This window comes from Tupaia chinensis, unplaced genomic scaffold (assembly GCF_000334495.1).
Source record: "Tupaia chinensis unplaced genomic scaffold, TupChi_1.0 Scaffold000438_1, whole genome shotgun sequence".
NCBI classification, from domain to species: Eukaryota; Metazoa; Chordata; class Mammalia; order Scandentia; family Tupaiidae; genus Tupaia; species Tupaia belangeri.
Genome location: NW_006159943.1, coordinates 1,583,772 through 1,596,252, shown reverse-complemented (window position 1 = coordinate 1,596,252; position 12,481 = coordinate 1,583,772). Strand labels below are relative to the sequence as shown.

The 12,481-nt window shown below is 45.2% G+C and overlaps 1 protein-coding gene across 3 annotated transcripts in view; it reads left to right on the top strand.

Annotated features, from left to right (window-relative positions):
- The first annotated feature begins 6 nt into the window (after positions 1-6).
- ARHGEF11 (Rho guanine nucleotide exchange factor 11) overlaps positions 7-12,481 on the top strand; it is a 130,733-nt gene continuing 118,258 nt past the window's right edge. For all 3 annotated transcript variants that reach the window (XM_006155215.3, XM_006155213.3, XM_006155212.3), the window contains exon 1: positions 7-1,173. In XM_006155215.3, the coding sequence (XP_006155277.1) occupies positions 1,142-1,173 (32 nt within the window). In that variant the 5' untranslated portion in view covers positions 7-1,141. The remainder of the gene's footprint in view (positions 1,174-12,481) is intronic.

Sequence of the window (12,481 nt, the reverse complement as noted above, 5' to 3'; positions counted from 1 at the left end):
AGGGACCCCCGCCCCATCCACAGTAATACCCCGAGCGAGTAATAATAAGGGAGCAGTTTTTCTGGCCAGGCGAGAGAGGGACAGAGAGAGAGGGAGAGAGAGAACGGGGACGGGAGGAAGCGAAATCTCCGTTTCATGGAGGCTGAGGCGAGAGAGATTTTCGGAGCTTGGATGTGGAGGAGCAAAACAGCAGAACTAACTCAGGAAATTGTCTTGGAGAAAAAGGCCGAACGTAGGCTGGGTCTGAGGATCAGGCTGGGGTAGGTGGGGGAACCCGCAAGTTTAAAGCGAAAAGGAAAAGCGAGGTATTTCCAGAGGTTCTCTCTGTGTGTGGTTAGTGCTTCCATTTTAAAGGTAAAAAGCATTGCATTTCAGGTGTTCTTTGATTTGTGTGTGTGTGTAATTGGCATTTAAGAATTTCAAAATCTTTAATTTTTTTAAAAGACAATATCCATACATTGTTGGTTCCCAGGGTTTCACTGGAGTTGGAAGGAGTGCTGTTGTGTACATACTATTGTATGGTTTTATTTATTATTATTTTTTTTACTGTGCAAATCAGCTGGAAGATTTTTTTTCTAAGTGCCATATCGGATTTATTCATCCTTTTTTTTTTTTTTTTTTTTCCTTCTCTCAAATATATCTGCTGTTGTCATTTTAAGCATCGGGAACCAGAATTTTTTTTTTTTTCCTCCTCTGGAGCTGGAGGTTCTCTTGCCAACAGAAGGACAGCTGGGAAAACTGGATTAAAAGGATGGTTTTTATCTGTATTTTGCAGTTAAGACTGATATTTTGAAGGCACATTCTTTCTGTGATTTTTTTTTTTTAAGACCATAGTGCTAACCTTGAAGAGATTTGTGGTTGAATTTTTGGTTTCTAAGAAGGTCACAGTTTTTCCTCTTTTTATTTTTGGTCTTTTTTTTTTAAGAGGGGGAGGGGAAAAGGGCTAAGAGAGGAGACCATGTTAACTGGTAGAAGTGGAGTGGAGCTTCAGTTACCAGGGTCTTGAGAGGTGCAGGAAAAGGGATCCACTCTTCAAGTTGGGAGGCCCTCCTCTCGTCTTTCTTAAAAATTGCAAGCGATTCGATCTTCATCAAGACACCAAAGCTACGGGATTCTGGAACCGTGGAGACACCGAGAAACCATGAGTGTAAGGTTACCCCAGAGTATAGACAGGTAGGTGTGCTAATTTGGTTTTTCAACACTTAACTAAAGGAGCGGGAGGGTGTTGCATTTTGATAAAAGGTTGCAAAAAATGGGTCTTGGGGATTGTGGGAATTGGTGGGATGGGAACATTGGTCTCTGGGGATTGCTGGCATGTGTGTTCATGTTCCCTGTGTGGGTCTGTGTTCAAAACATACCTCCTGATTCAGTGTCTCTTTAATACAAGCAGTAAGCCAGGAGAGAAGGAGGGGGAAGTATTTTTGACTTTTGCCAGGCCTAAGGCTGAATTTGGGTCCTCGGCTTGCCAACCTCCCCCCAGGGTGGGAGATAGGCACAGGCTTAGTCATGTGAGCCCCCAGGCGTGGATGGAGACTGGCTTTAGGTGTCGGAGCTGCTGGGGGGGAAGGGCCTTGGCAGGGACATGGGCTTCTGCCAGGCTGGTTGTTACGGAATGGTGGGGCTTGGTGATGGGTGGATCCCATAGGAGGAGGGTGTTCTCGGTGATGGGACACAAACAGCCTTTGCACCCTTTACAAGTCTGGATTTTTACCAGTGGCTGATGTGGCCCCAAATGCATAGGTTACAGTAGAATTCCCTCCCCTTCAAGCTCAGAGTTTCAATTGAGAGCTGCCTAGCCGCTGATGCTCTAGGTTTAAAGTCCCAAGCCATGCTAAATAAGCTTGACTCGGCAAAATAGGCCTTCCCCTGCCGAGAGCCGGAAGGAGTTGTTTTGGGCTTGTAGGCCTGCTGGGCAGAGCCACTGGCCCTGGGAGTCCTGGCCCTCCTCCACGAGGCTGCCCAGCCTTCCCTGTGAGTGATTGTAATTGTTTCCTCCAAAGGATTGGCACAACTTTGCAAGGTGTCTGCTTGCCCCTCCGCCACCCCTCCTCCACCCTCCCTCCTTGAGGACCTTGAGGGGTTTATGTGTTGTGGGTGCTGCACTCAGCCTGACTGGATAGATGGGTGAGTGGTTGGAGAACTGAACAGGCAAATAAAAGCCGTGGGCCTGGAAAAATATTGTTGCAGATAGGCAAGACTGTTTGCAAGGGAGCAGTTGCTCTCTCCATGTCCAGTTAACCTTTGGTTATCCGTGCTAAAATAATTTCCTTTTGGCTGTGGAATGTGGCCTAAAAGGCATATAATCTCTGTCTCCCAAGCACCAATCTCTGTATTGCCTCCAAATCCCGCTTAGATTAGTTCAGCAGTCCCCAGACTGGGAACCGATTGGCAGTGGAGGAGAGGAGGCAGACAGGCAGGAAGGCGGACTGGCTGGTTCCCACCCTTGCCCACTTGCTGTCCGCCTCTCTGCAGTTGGACCCTTGGAAAGGAAGAACTGAGGCACTGCAAGGCAAGGCGTTGAAATGGTTCGCATGGCTGACCTTCCCTTTTCATTCTCTGGGAGTCTGGGATCAGTGCACTTGCCTTTTTATGATTTCAGTGGTGAACTCTGAGTCGGGGATGTGAGATGATGGAAACCCAGGTGTTAGAGGACACAGGGAGGAGGAGGCCTACTGATGGTTCCTGGACTGATGAGAGGCATCTGCTTTGGGAGTCGGAGTGTCTTCAGACATCGGGGTTTGCATAGCGCCTCAGAGTTTCTAAGTGCTTTCATAGACCACATCTCACCAAAGCCTCACAGTATTTCTTTTTTTTTTTTTTTTGAAAGCGAGAAATCACCCCCGCCAGGGGCGATGGCCACGCTGCAGTCCATTCTCCTCCATTCTCCTCTTGGGATCTTGGGCACGCACGCACGCACACGCGCCCGGCGTGAGTTTTAAGCCACCGGGTTCGGGATGCGAACCATGGTCGACTACATTGGAGTCCAGCAACATAGCCATTGCACTAACTGCTGGTCCCAAGCCTCACAGTATTTCTGTGAGGTACACAGATCAGAGGTGGTTGTTCTTGTTTTACAGAAGGGGAAACTGAGGCTTAGAGAAGATACCTGGCTTGCCCCAGTGCCTTCTTGTCTGACTAGTGGCAGAACATCTGGACTCAAACACAGGTCTTCTGAGCCGAATCATGCCCTTTCCATTGTTCCAGCCTGTCTAACTAGCTAGTCTACTGGTCCTGTACAATGTACGGGATTCTGTTTTATGCTCTGATAGCAGGGCAAGGCGTTCTTCCGCAGTCAGGGTGTTCTCTTGTTCGCTTCCACTGAGCAGTCTTGGGGCTTGTACCTGTGACTTCTGTGCTTAACACGCTATTTTGTCCCGTGTGAGAATGCAGCTTTGGAGGATGAAGGCGTTCCTCACCTGTGCACCTCTGCCTCCTCCGAGAGTCAGTTTTGGGACCCAGGTCCCTTTCTGGATGTCTCCAGTTCCCTGCATTAGAGCTTACCCCCCTAGCTGTAGGCTCTTATTGTTGGGTCTTTTGATATTCCAGGCTCAAGACTAGGAATTTTAAGGAATTTGCAGTCTGATGCCGTACTGGGGGGACTGAGCAAAAGGACATGCTGCAGGTTGTGGAACCAAGAGTTTCCTTCTAGTTTCTCAGTTGGCTGTGTAGAAAGCCTAGTGTAAAGGTGCTATAAACGTGTTTTAGGGGGCCAGCAGGTGGTGTGGTAGTTAAGGTCTTGGAGTCCCATATGGCCGATTACAGTTTAAGTCTGGGACCCGGTGGCTTGAATATCACTTCAGGTACATGTGTGTGCATGTGCACCCCAAATCCTGAGAGGATAATGGAGGAGAAGGAATTGTGCCCTGTGGTATGATTTCTCACTTTCCCTCTCTCTATCTCTGACCAGTGCATGTGCCTTATGGCAAACATCTAGAAAAAAAGTGTTTTAGAAAATCGAAGCATACAGTTATTGTTCAAAGATAGCATACAATCTGAAACTGAGAAACACATAAAAGTCCTGAGAAACCACATGAAAGCAGCACTAGACTTTAAGGGCCTGCTGGTTAGCGTGTTTCTGTACGCCCAGTGTTGGGCCTGACCTGTGGCAAACGTCCGGGAGGTGTGAGAATAAGGGTATCAGCAAGTCTGCGTTCTCCCATTTCAGGGTGTTGCAGCATTTGTGTGTTTATTTCACATGTAGTCAAAATAAGGTTGATTAGAAAAGGTTTCCTAGGTGATGTGTATTTTCTAGAAGATGAGCAACATAATGGAGGACCATGTAGTGGGAGAGAGAATATGGCTCAAAGTACTGGAGATTTAGGAGTTTCTACTTGGCAGTCTTGTACTCCTCTGTACCCGCTGTTGGGAGTGACACCTGGGTCCATAGAAAACACAAAGTCGAATACCTTGTAACTAACCTTTTGGTGTTAATTGGTTGTTACTAAAAGGTGGACTAAGGAGTAGCTGTTCCTGTCCCTTCAGTTTTTTCTGTGGACAACTTACTGTTATTAATAAATGAAAAGACTTTAAAAAATTGTGGAAAACAGAATTAAAGTATGAATTTATAAGGGTGAAAAATATTTCACAATCTATGCCTAGTTTTTAATTATAATATGTATTTCCATGAACTTTCTGAAGGCACCCCCTCCCCCAGGTATACTTCATTTTTAAAAAGTCGTTTGATATTGCAAGCAGATAATAATACCGAATTATTTTTACAGGTGTGGTAATATGTTTTGCTAAGGCATCGTTACATTGCCTAGTTCTCCATGGCAAATGATTTTGAGATGACCAGATGTATTAGGAGTTGACTGGCTCCCATGAAACATCATAGGTTTTCTCTGTGCAAAGTTAACTGATGTGAGGACCAAACTGGACAGAGAAGTACTGCGGTTACCCCTAGAGTTCTTAGTGTGAGCCCTGGCTTTCCCCTTAGCTATGTGACCTTGGGCAGATCACATGCGTCTGGCTTGTTAGCATATGAGGCAGTAGTAGCTCAGTTATGTAAAGTGCTTTCCAGTTCAAAGACATAGTGTGTCATTTGAGGATTAAAATGTTTATTGCGTCTCTCTCACAGGGCTGGTGAAAGGAGCAAATCAAATGAGATAATGTACTTCAAATTGCTTTCTAAACTGTAAAACCATATAAATTTTAGATGGTAAGCTCATGATTTTGATTTAGCTCCATGTACAACTTTCTGATTTAAGTAGCCCAAAACAAATTAAGGGTGTCTGCAAGATCTTTCCCTTGTTTGGAGAATTCAAGCAGAGTGAACAGGCTTTACTGCTGCAGAAGTACACAGGTTTAGAAAGAAGGAACACTTTCTTATGGTCAGGGCTGGGTGATGATACCAGGAGAATATGAGAAGGAAAGATTATTCAATCTCAGGAGTTTCTGCCTTGCTTGACTTAGATGTCTTTCAGGGATGAACATTGAAGCATTTGTTTTGGGATCTTTGGCTGTTCCTTGTTTTAGAAGCTCATGACTTTCCTAATTCGAATGAATATAGACTCAGCAGTAGTTCCCTGTCAGAGATCTCTTCCCACCTTGGCCTCTGGTCTCTGTTGAGCCCTGGGACCAAGAAATCACCAGACATTTAGCTGGAGTTCTGCCTAATTTAGAAGGTTGACCTTCTGGAACAATGACCAGGGTTCAGGGTTACAGATAGTAACTCCCCTGAAACATTGACCCTTTCCAAGATGTACCCTTGTTCCTATCTGGGGGTGTGAGACCAGAGATACCAGTGAATTTGCAGATGAAACACGTCATTTGGCGATTAATCACCATTATGAACTAAGAGCAGGCTAAGCTTAAATTCACATCTCGAAACATTTCGGATAAAGCACCCTATGATTAATAAATTATTAAGCTTTTTTTGTAATCAAGGTACTATATCAGACAAAGCCCCTGTTCTCCCCATTTAGGGGAGTAGACAAAAATTATGAAAAATTAAATGACAATGTAAGTTCATCAAAATAAAAAAGAGGAGCCGGACCAGCAGTAAAACGTGATGGTCTGCAGAGCGTATCCAAATGGGAAGGTTTCTGGTTCAAGTCCTGAGACCTCCCGTAGTATACTGGGCACATATGTGTGATCCGAGGCTGGCTGAAGCTATGGGTGGATCATGACAGGAGTCTGTTGTGGGGGCTGCAGGGTAGCATGACTGTTGAGGTATTGGACTCCCACATGGCTGAGCATGGTTCAAGCCCTGGATATGGCAGCTTGTTTTCTCACTTTCTCTCATGAATACAGGTGCTCTATAGAAAATTAAATAATAATAAATAAAATTAAATAACTTTTTAAAAAGAATTATTTTTTGAACTTTATTTTAACTTGACCAGAGAGGGACAGAGAGAGAGAGAGAGTGAGTGAGAAAGCAGGCTGCCAGGTTCAGGATCAAACTACGGTCGGTTATGTGGGAGTCCAGCGCCCTTAACCACCATGCCACCTGCTGACCCCAAAATTAAATAACTTTTAAAAAGATGGTTGGGGATACTATGTGTCTGTCTTTCTTCCTCTGTTCCTCTTGCTCATGAGATAAGTAAATTAACTAAAATAATAGTAAATAAATAAAAGAGAGCATGCACGCACATGCAGTGCTTTTGGACAGTACTATGGGATAGCCCACCACGTGGTTCAAGTCCCAGTCCTGGCAGCTTGTAAAACACACCAGGTGTGTGTGTGTGTGTGTGTGTGTGTGTGTGTGCATGTGTGCCCCAGATCCTTACAGGATGGAGAAATGGAGGAGAAGGGGTTGAGGCGTGACTGTGCCCTATTGCAGGGTGCTTTTCCCCTCTCCCTCTTTGACAAACACACATGCCCTTTGACAAAAATTTAAAGAAGGAAGAAAACATCCCCTAATGGGGCATGATCGTGTTGCAATCCTTCCTCCCCCACCTCTCTATCCTGTGCTTTTTAAGCTACTGGGATTCACATGTGGTCGGCCATGTGTGACCACGTGGGATCTAGCTCCCAGTGCACTGCGCTTACCCATGCACTGTGGAGCTGGCCAGAAAGGGCTTTCGCAACTGTATAGTTCTGTAATATATAAGAGGAATTATTTTCATCCATATTGACTGAATATGCTTTACATTTTCATAGTGCCATTGCCTTTAAAAATCCATTCAAAATTTGAAGATTTATCATGTGGCTGGGAAAATCTTTGTGGATTGTGCATTCTTCCTTTTTTTCTCAAATGACATTGGGAAAAGACCTAAGCATAGACCTGCTAGTGGCATCCAGGATCACTCCTTCATCCCTCTGGGTAAGCAGGACTAAAGAATTTTCTGGTTTTGGTCTCAAAAGGAAAAAAAATTTGTGACTTCATTAGGAGATTTGGGAAGGGGAGAGCACTGGCACATGAGCTAATAGACCTGGACACTGGGGCTACCTGTGCCACCAGCCAGGGGAGCAAACTTGGAAAGGCGCTTACCTGCCCTTGACCTCAGTTTTCTTACCTGGTAAAATAAGGCTAGCCAGCCTCTAAGTTTCTTTATTTTATTTTATTTTATTTTATTTTATTCATGATTATTATTATTATTATTTTTAAGATTTTGCCAGAGAGTGACAGAGAGAGAAAGAGAAAGTGAGAAAGCAAGCTACCAGGTCCAGGACTTGAACCGTGGTCAGCCATAAAGGAGTCTAGGGCCTTAACCACCACGCCACCGGCTGGCCCCTAGCCTCTAAGTTTTGATTCCTTTTTCTACAGCACCCTTTAAGCTTGTGAAAACAGAATACCCATGTCCTTTCTTTCAGTAAGGCTGGAATTTTCTTCAGGAGTCATCTGGCCTTTCTGAAAACAAGTGAAAATGAAAATGTGAAAAGACCAGGGAACAGCTGCCCAATGAAATGGGAGAGGAAATTATAAGTACAGGGATGTAGAAACTTGAGGAGGAACTGGGGGATCTGCGGCCCTTAGTGGAATTGGAATAGGATTTGGAAGATGTTTTACAGTCTGAAAGAACACCCAGATTTGAGGTACTAAAACACTTGGACGGATTTGAGGGTAAAAGCACAGAAGTCTGATCAGACCCTACGGGGTCCCTTGCCTTTCCGCTTGATGCCCAGCAGAATGTTTGTCGAGCTAGTAGAGGCAGGTTAAGGGCCGCTCCCATTTTCACTGATCACTGTGCAAGGCAGTTCCTTGTGTTGAATAGTTACAGATCCTTTTGGATACTAAACTTTCTTTTGCTTTAATTTAAAAAAACGTTTTATTACTTTTTCGTTCCGATTTCAGCATAGGCCTTAAAATCACCACTATCAATGTCTTTATTGACTTCCTCAAGATTGTCTTCCTTCTGGGTCAGCAGGTGGCATGGTGGTTAAGAGCGCTGGATACCCACATGGCCAACCATGGTTCAAGCCCCGGACCTGGAGGCTTGCTTTCTCACTTTCCCTCTCTCTCTCATTCTTTGGTCAAATTTAAAGAAATAAAGAAATAAAATTAAATTTTTAAAAATAATTTTAAAAAGATTGTCTTCCTTCTAAAGAATGGCAAAGTAAGATGTGAATGTGTGACAAAGGGGCTTTGAAAAGTTCGGGTGAGGTCATTTCAGTCTTGATTTCCAGCCCTGGTTCCTTGCACTCCAGTGTTTGGAAGCAGCTATTGCAGAGTGGTCTGATGGGGCCTATAGTCACCAGTCATGGTCTGACCTCAGATCTTGTGGGGAACTGATCCAGCTGCCTTGCAAGTGATAGATAACCTATGGTCCCTGATACTTGTCAGTCAGCTGATTGGACTGCAAATATTTATTGGATGAAGCCCTGCTCAACTCAGTTCTTGATGTTCTGATAGATATAGAGAATGTGGAGCTTACGTTCTTGTTAGAAAATGTTATTAATGAAACACAAAATAATGAAGAGATATTATGTAATTGCTGACTATATGTATCTGAAAGATACATTTAGAGAAGAGTGGAATGTTGGTGCTAATGAGAATGGGGGGCAGGGGCAGCAGGTAGCATGGAGGTTGAGGCACTGGATCACACATGGCTGACTGTGGGTCCAGTCTCAGATCCAGCGGCTTGAAAATCATGCTGGGCACATGTGCATGCATGTGTACGTGTGTGCCGAAAATCTCAAGAGGAAATTGGAAAAGAAGGTTTTGAGGCATGGCCATCCCCCGGAGGGGATGATTTCTTACTCCTCCCCCCTCTCTCTCTCTGATGAGTGCATGAGCCCTATAGCAAAAACTTACCCAAAAAGACTGGAGAGGGGTAGTTAGAAATCAGGTGGAAGAGGGACGAGCAGTTAGCGTAATGGCTATGTCGCTGGACTCCCACATAGTCGACCGCGGTTCGCGTCCCGGACCCAGTGGCTTAAAACTTACTCTGGGCGCATGTGTGTGCGTGCCCAAGATCCTAAGAGGAGAATGGAGGAGAAGGGATTGTGGCGTGGCCATCCCCCCTGGGGGGTGAATTCTTGCTTTCTGTCTCTCTGTCTGTCTGGTGAGCGCGCGCGCCCTATAGGAAAAAGACCTCCCCAAAAAAAAAAAAAAAGAAATCAGGTGGAAGAGAGGAGGTCATTTCAGACACAGGAAACACCATAAGCAAAGGTTCTGGGGTATAACCAGTATGGTGTAGCCTTAAAATGGTAAGATCATGGGTGTTTGTAGGGCAGAGAGAAATTAAGTTGACAACATAGGTAGAGGAGGGGGAAAAGTACGTAGACTTCAATAGGAAAAAAGGAGCCAGCGAAAGTTTATATGGTGATAAAAATTGTGTTTAAAGAGAGAATTCTGGTCAGGAAGACCAGCTAGGGATTTTTGTGGCAATCTGGGCAAAAGATAATGAGATTTTGAATCAGAGTGGCTATGGTGAGAACAAAGAGAAGGGGCAGGATTCAGAAGACATTGTGGAAGGAGACTCACCAAGGTATGTTAGGGCTGAATCAAATTTGATTCCTAAGGTTTTGAAGCTGGTTGACTAGGAGAAGGGCAATACTGTTGATAGGGTAGGACCCTCATTAAAAGTCATTTTAAAAAGACTTTTAATGGCTTCTTTAAAAGTATTCCCATTGGTATTTAGCAATTCACTGAATACAGCTATTGAGAGATAGTTATCTTCCTAAGATCCTTAGGCTGTTTTTTTCTTTTTTAGCTTTTTCTTTTTAATTGCCAGAGGCCTTGTATGCTTTCCAGATGGAGAGACAGAGAAAGCACACCACAGTGGAGCGTGGTCACTGCTGCAGTCCTTTTTCCTCCATTTTTGTATCCTGTCAGGATTTTGGGCACACATACATACAAACCTGGGGCTGGAACCCAAACTAGGATCTAAACTGATCAGCCATGTGGGGCCCCACTCCCCACTCTCTCCCTCTTTCTTTTTTTGGTGAGGTTTTTGCTATAGGGCGCGTGCGCTCACCAGAAAGACAGACAGAAAGCGGGAAATCACCCCCCAGGGGGATGGCCACGCCGCAGTCCCTTCTCTTCCATTCTCCTCTTGGGATCTTGGGCACACATACGCACACACACACACACACACACATGCGTGTGTGCCCTTCATGAGTGTAAGCCACCAGGTCCGGGATTCGAACCGCAGTCGACTATATGGAAGTCCAGCGACAGCCATTAACACTAACTGCTGGTCCCCACTCCCCACTCTCTTAACCACTGCTCTACAAGGCTGGCCAATAGGGTCTGACCTTTATTCTTTCCTTTCTTTCTTTCTTTGTTTTTTTCTTTTAAATTTGCTATAGAGCACATCTGCTCACTAGAGAGAGTGAGACAAAGTCCCGGGGTGGGGGGTTGACCACACTGCAGTCTCTTCTCCTCCATTCTCCTCTTGGGATTTTGGGCATGCATGCTCACATGCCTGATACGTTTTATAAGCTGCTGGGTTCAGGACTTAAACCATGTAGTTGGTTATATCGGATCCAGCTAGCTACCTTACTACCTACCTGGCTGACCCAGGTTAGGTCATTTCTACCAAATGATTTTTAAGTTATTCATTGTAGTGTTTTAAAAACGGAGCAGGGAAGGGGAGTCAGTTTTGGGAGATCCTTTAGGAAACTGAGTCATGATTTGAGGAAATTTGTGTAAATTAGATGGATCCTGATTAAGCACTCATACACCATCTCTATGCAGCAGACCAAACTCTGGGGCTGGAGCGCTGTCTGTATAGAAATGGTCCTAGTGACATACTATGAAGAAGGGAGGACTTTAAATGAGAAGGTCATGGCGTGAGCCCAGCTCAGCCCCTGACTGTGTGATCAGGATGATCTGTGTCACATCCTGTGAATTCTATAGTGCCGAACATATGGCGAGTGTTGCTAAGGCATTGGGTTTGGCAAGGACCCCAGCCTGGTCTGAGCTCTCCTCAGCTGCCACACTGTAGAGCCATGCTTGGGTTACCCTCAGTCTGGTGTTGGCTCTCTGCTGAGGACTGACAGGCATGGCTGCAGGATCATATGGGACAAATAGGACAGTAGTTAAGAATTGCGTGCCCAAGGCCAGCCACAGTGGTGCAGCAGTAACCAGTGCTCCTTGATTCTGAGACCATATGAGAAGGTGTGCGGTTCATATCCCAGTGCGTGCGTTCATGGTCCTGGCTGAGGCTGAGGTGGGGTTGTGGTGTGGAGGCCATGTTGGAAGTGCCTGTCTCTCTCTTTCTCCCTCTCTGCCTTCCTCTCTCCTGGAAGGAAGGAAGGAAGGAAAGAAGGAAGGAAGGAAGGAACAAACTTTAAAAAATATCAAGTGCCTCAGATCTCATTTTAAAGCATTGTCTTCTTTGCTGGAAACAAAGAAATGTCATTTCTTTCTAGCCCAAGTCCTTCAGCTTGGGAGTCATTTCTTTCTTCAGTTAAGCTCATATGTCACTGACTGTAAGTCTTTTCACTACACCCTACACTCTACTTGTGGGTACACCAGCCTGTTTTCTGGGCCCACATTACTCTTCCCTATCTTTCTATCAATGTTCTTGGGCTCCCTTTGGCTCCGTTAGTCCTAGTTCCTTTAAGGAAATCTTTTCTAGTTAACACCACCAAACTTTACACATTCATGTTATTCAACATTCCTTTTGCACATACATGTAGCTGTTTGACTCTGTTATCTTTTTCTTTTAGTTTGCTATAGGATGTGTGTGCTCAGCAGAGAGGGAGAGAGAAATCGTCCCAAAGGGGAATGGCCATACCTCAGTCTTCTTTCCTCTGTTCTTCTTATAGGATTATGGGCATATATACACTCATGCCCAGCATTTTTTTTTTTTCCTTTTTTTGTAGAGGTTTTTGCTATAGGGCGTATGTGCACGCCAGAAAGACAGAGAGAGACAAAGAGACAGAAAGCGAGAAATCACCCCCCAGGGGGGATGGCCACGCCGTAATTCCTTCTCCTCCATTCTCCTCTCGGGATCTTGGGCACGCACGCACACGTGCCCGGCGTTGAGTTTAAGCCACCGGATCCGGGACTCGAACCACGGTCGACTACATGGGAGTCCAGCGACATAGCCATTACATTAACTGCTGGTCCCCAAATCGTGCGCTCGTT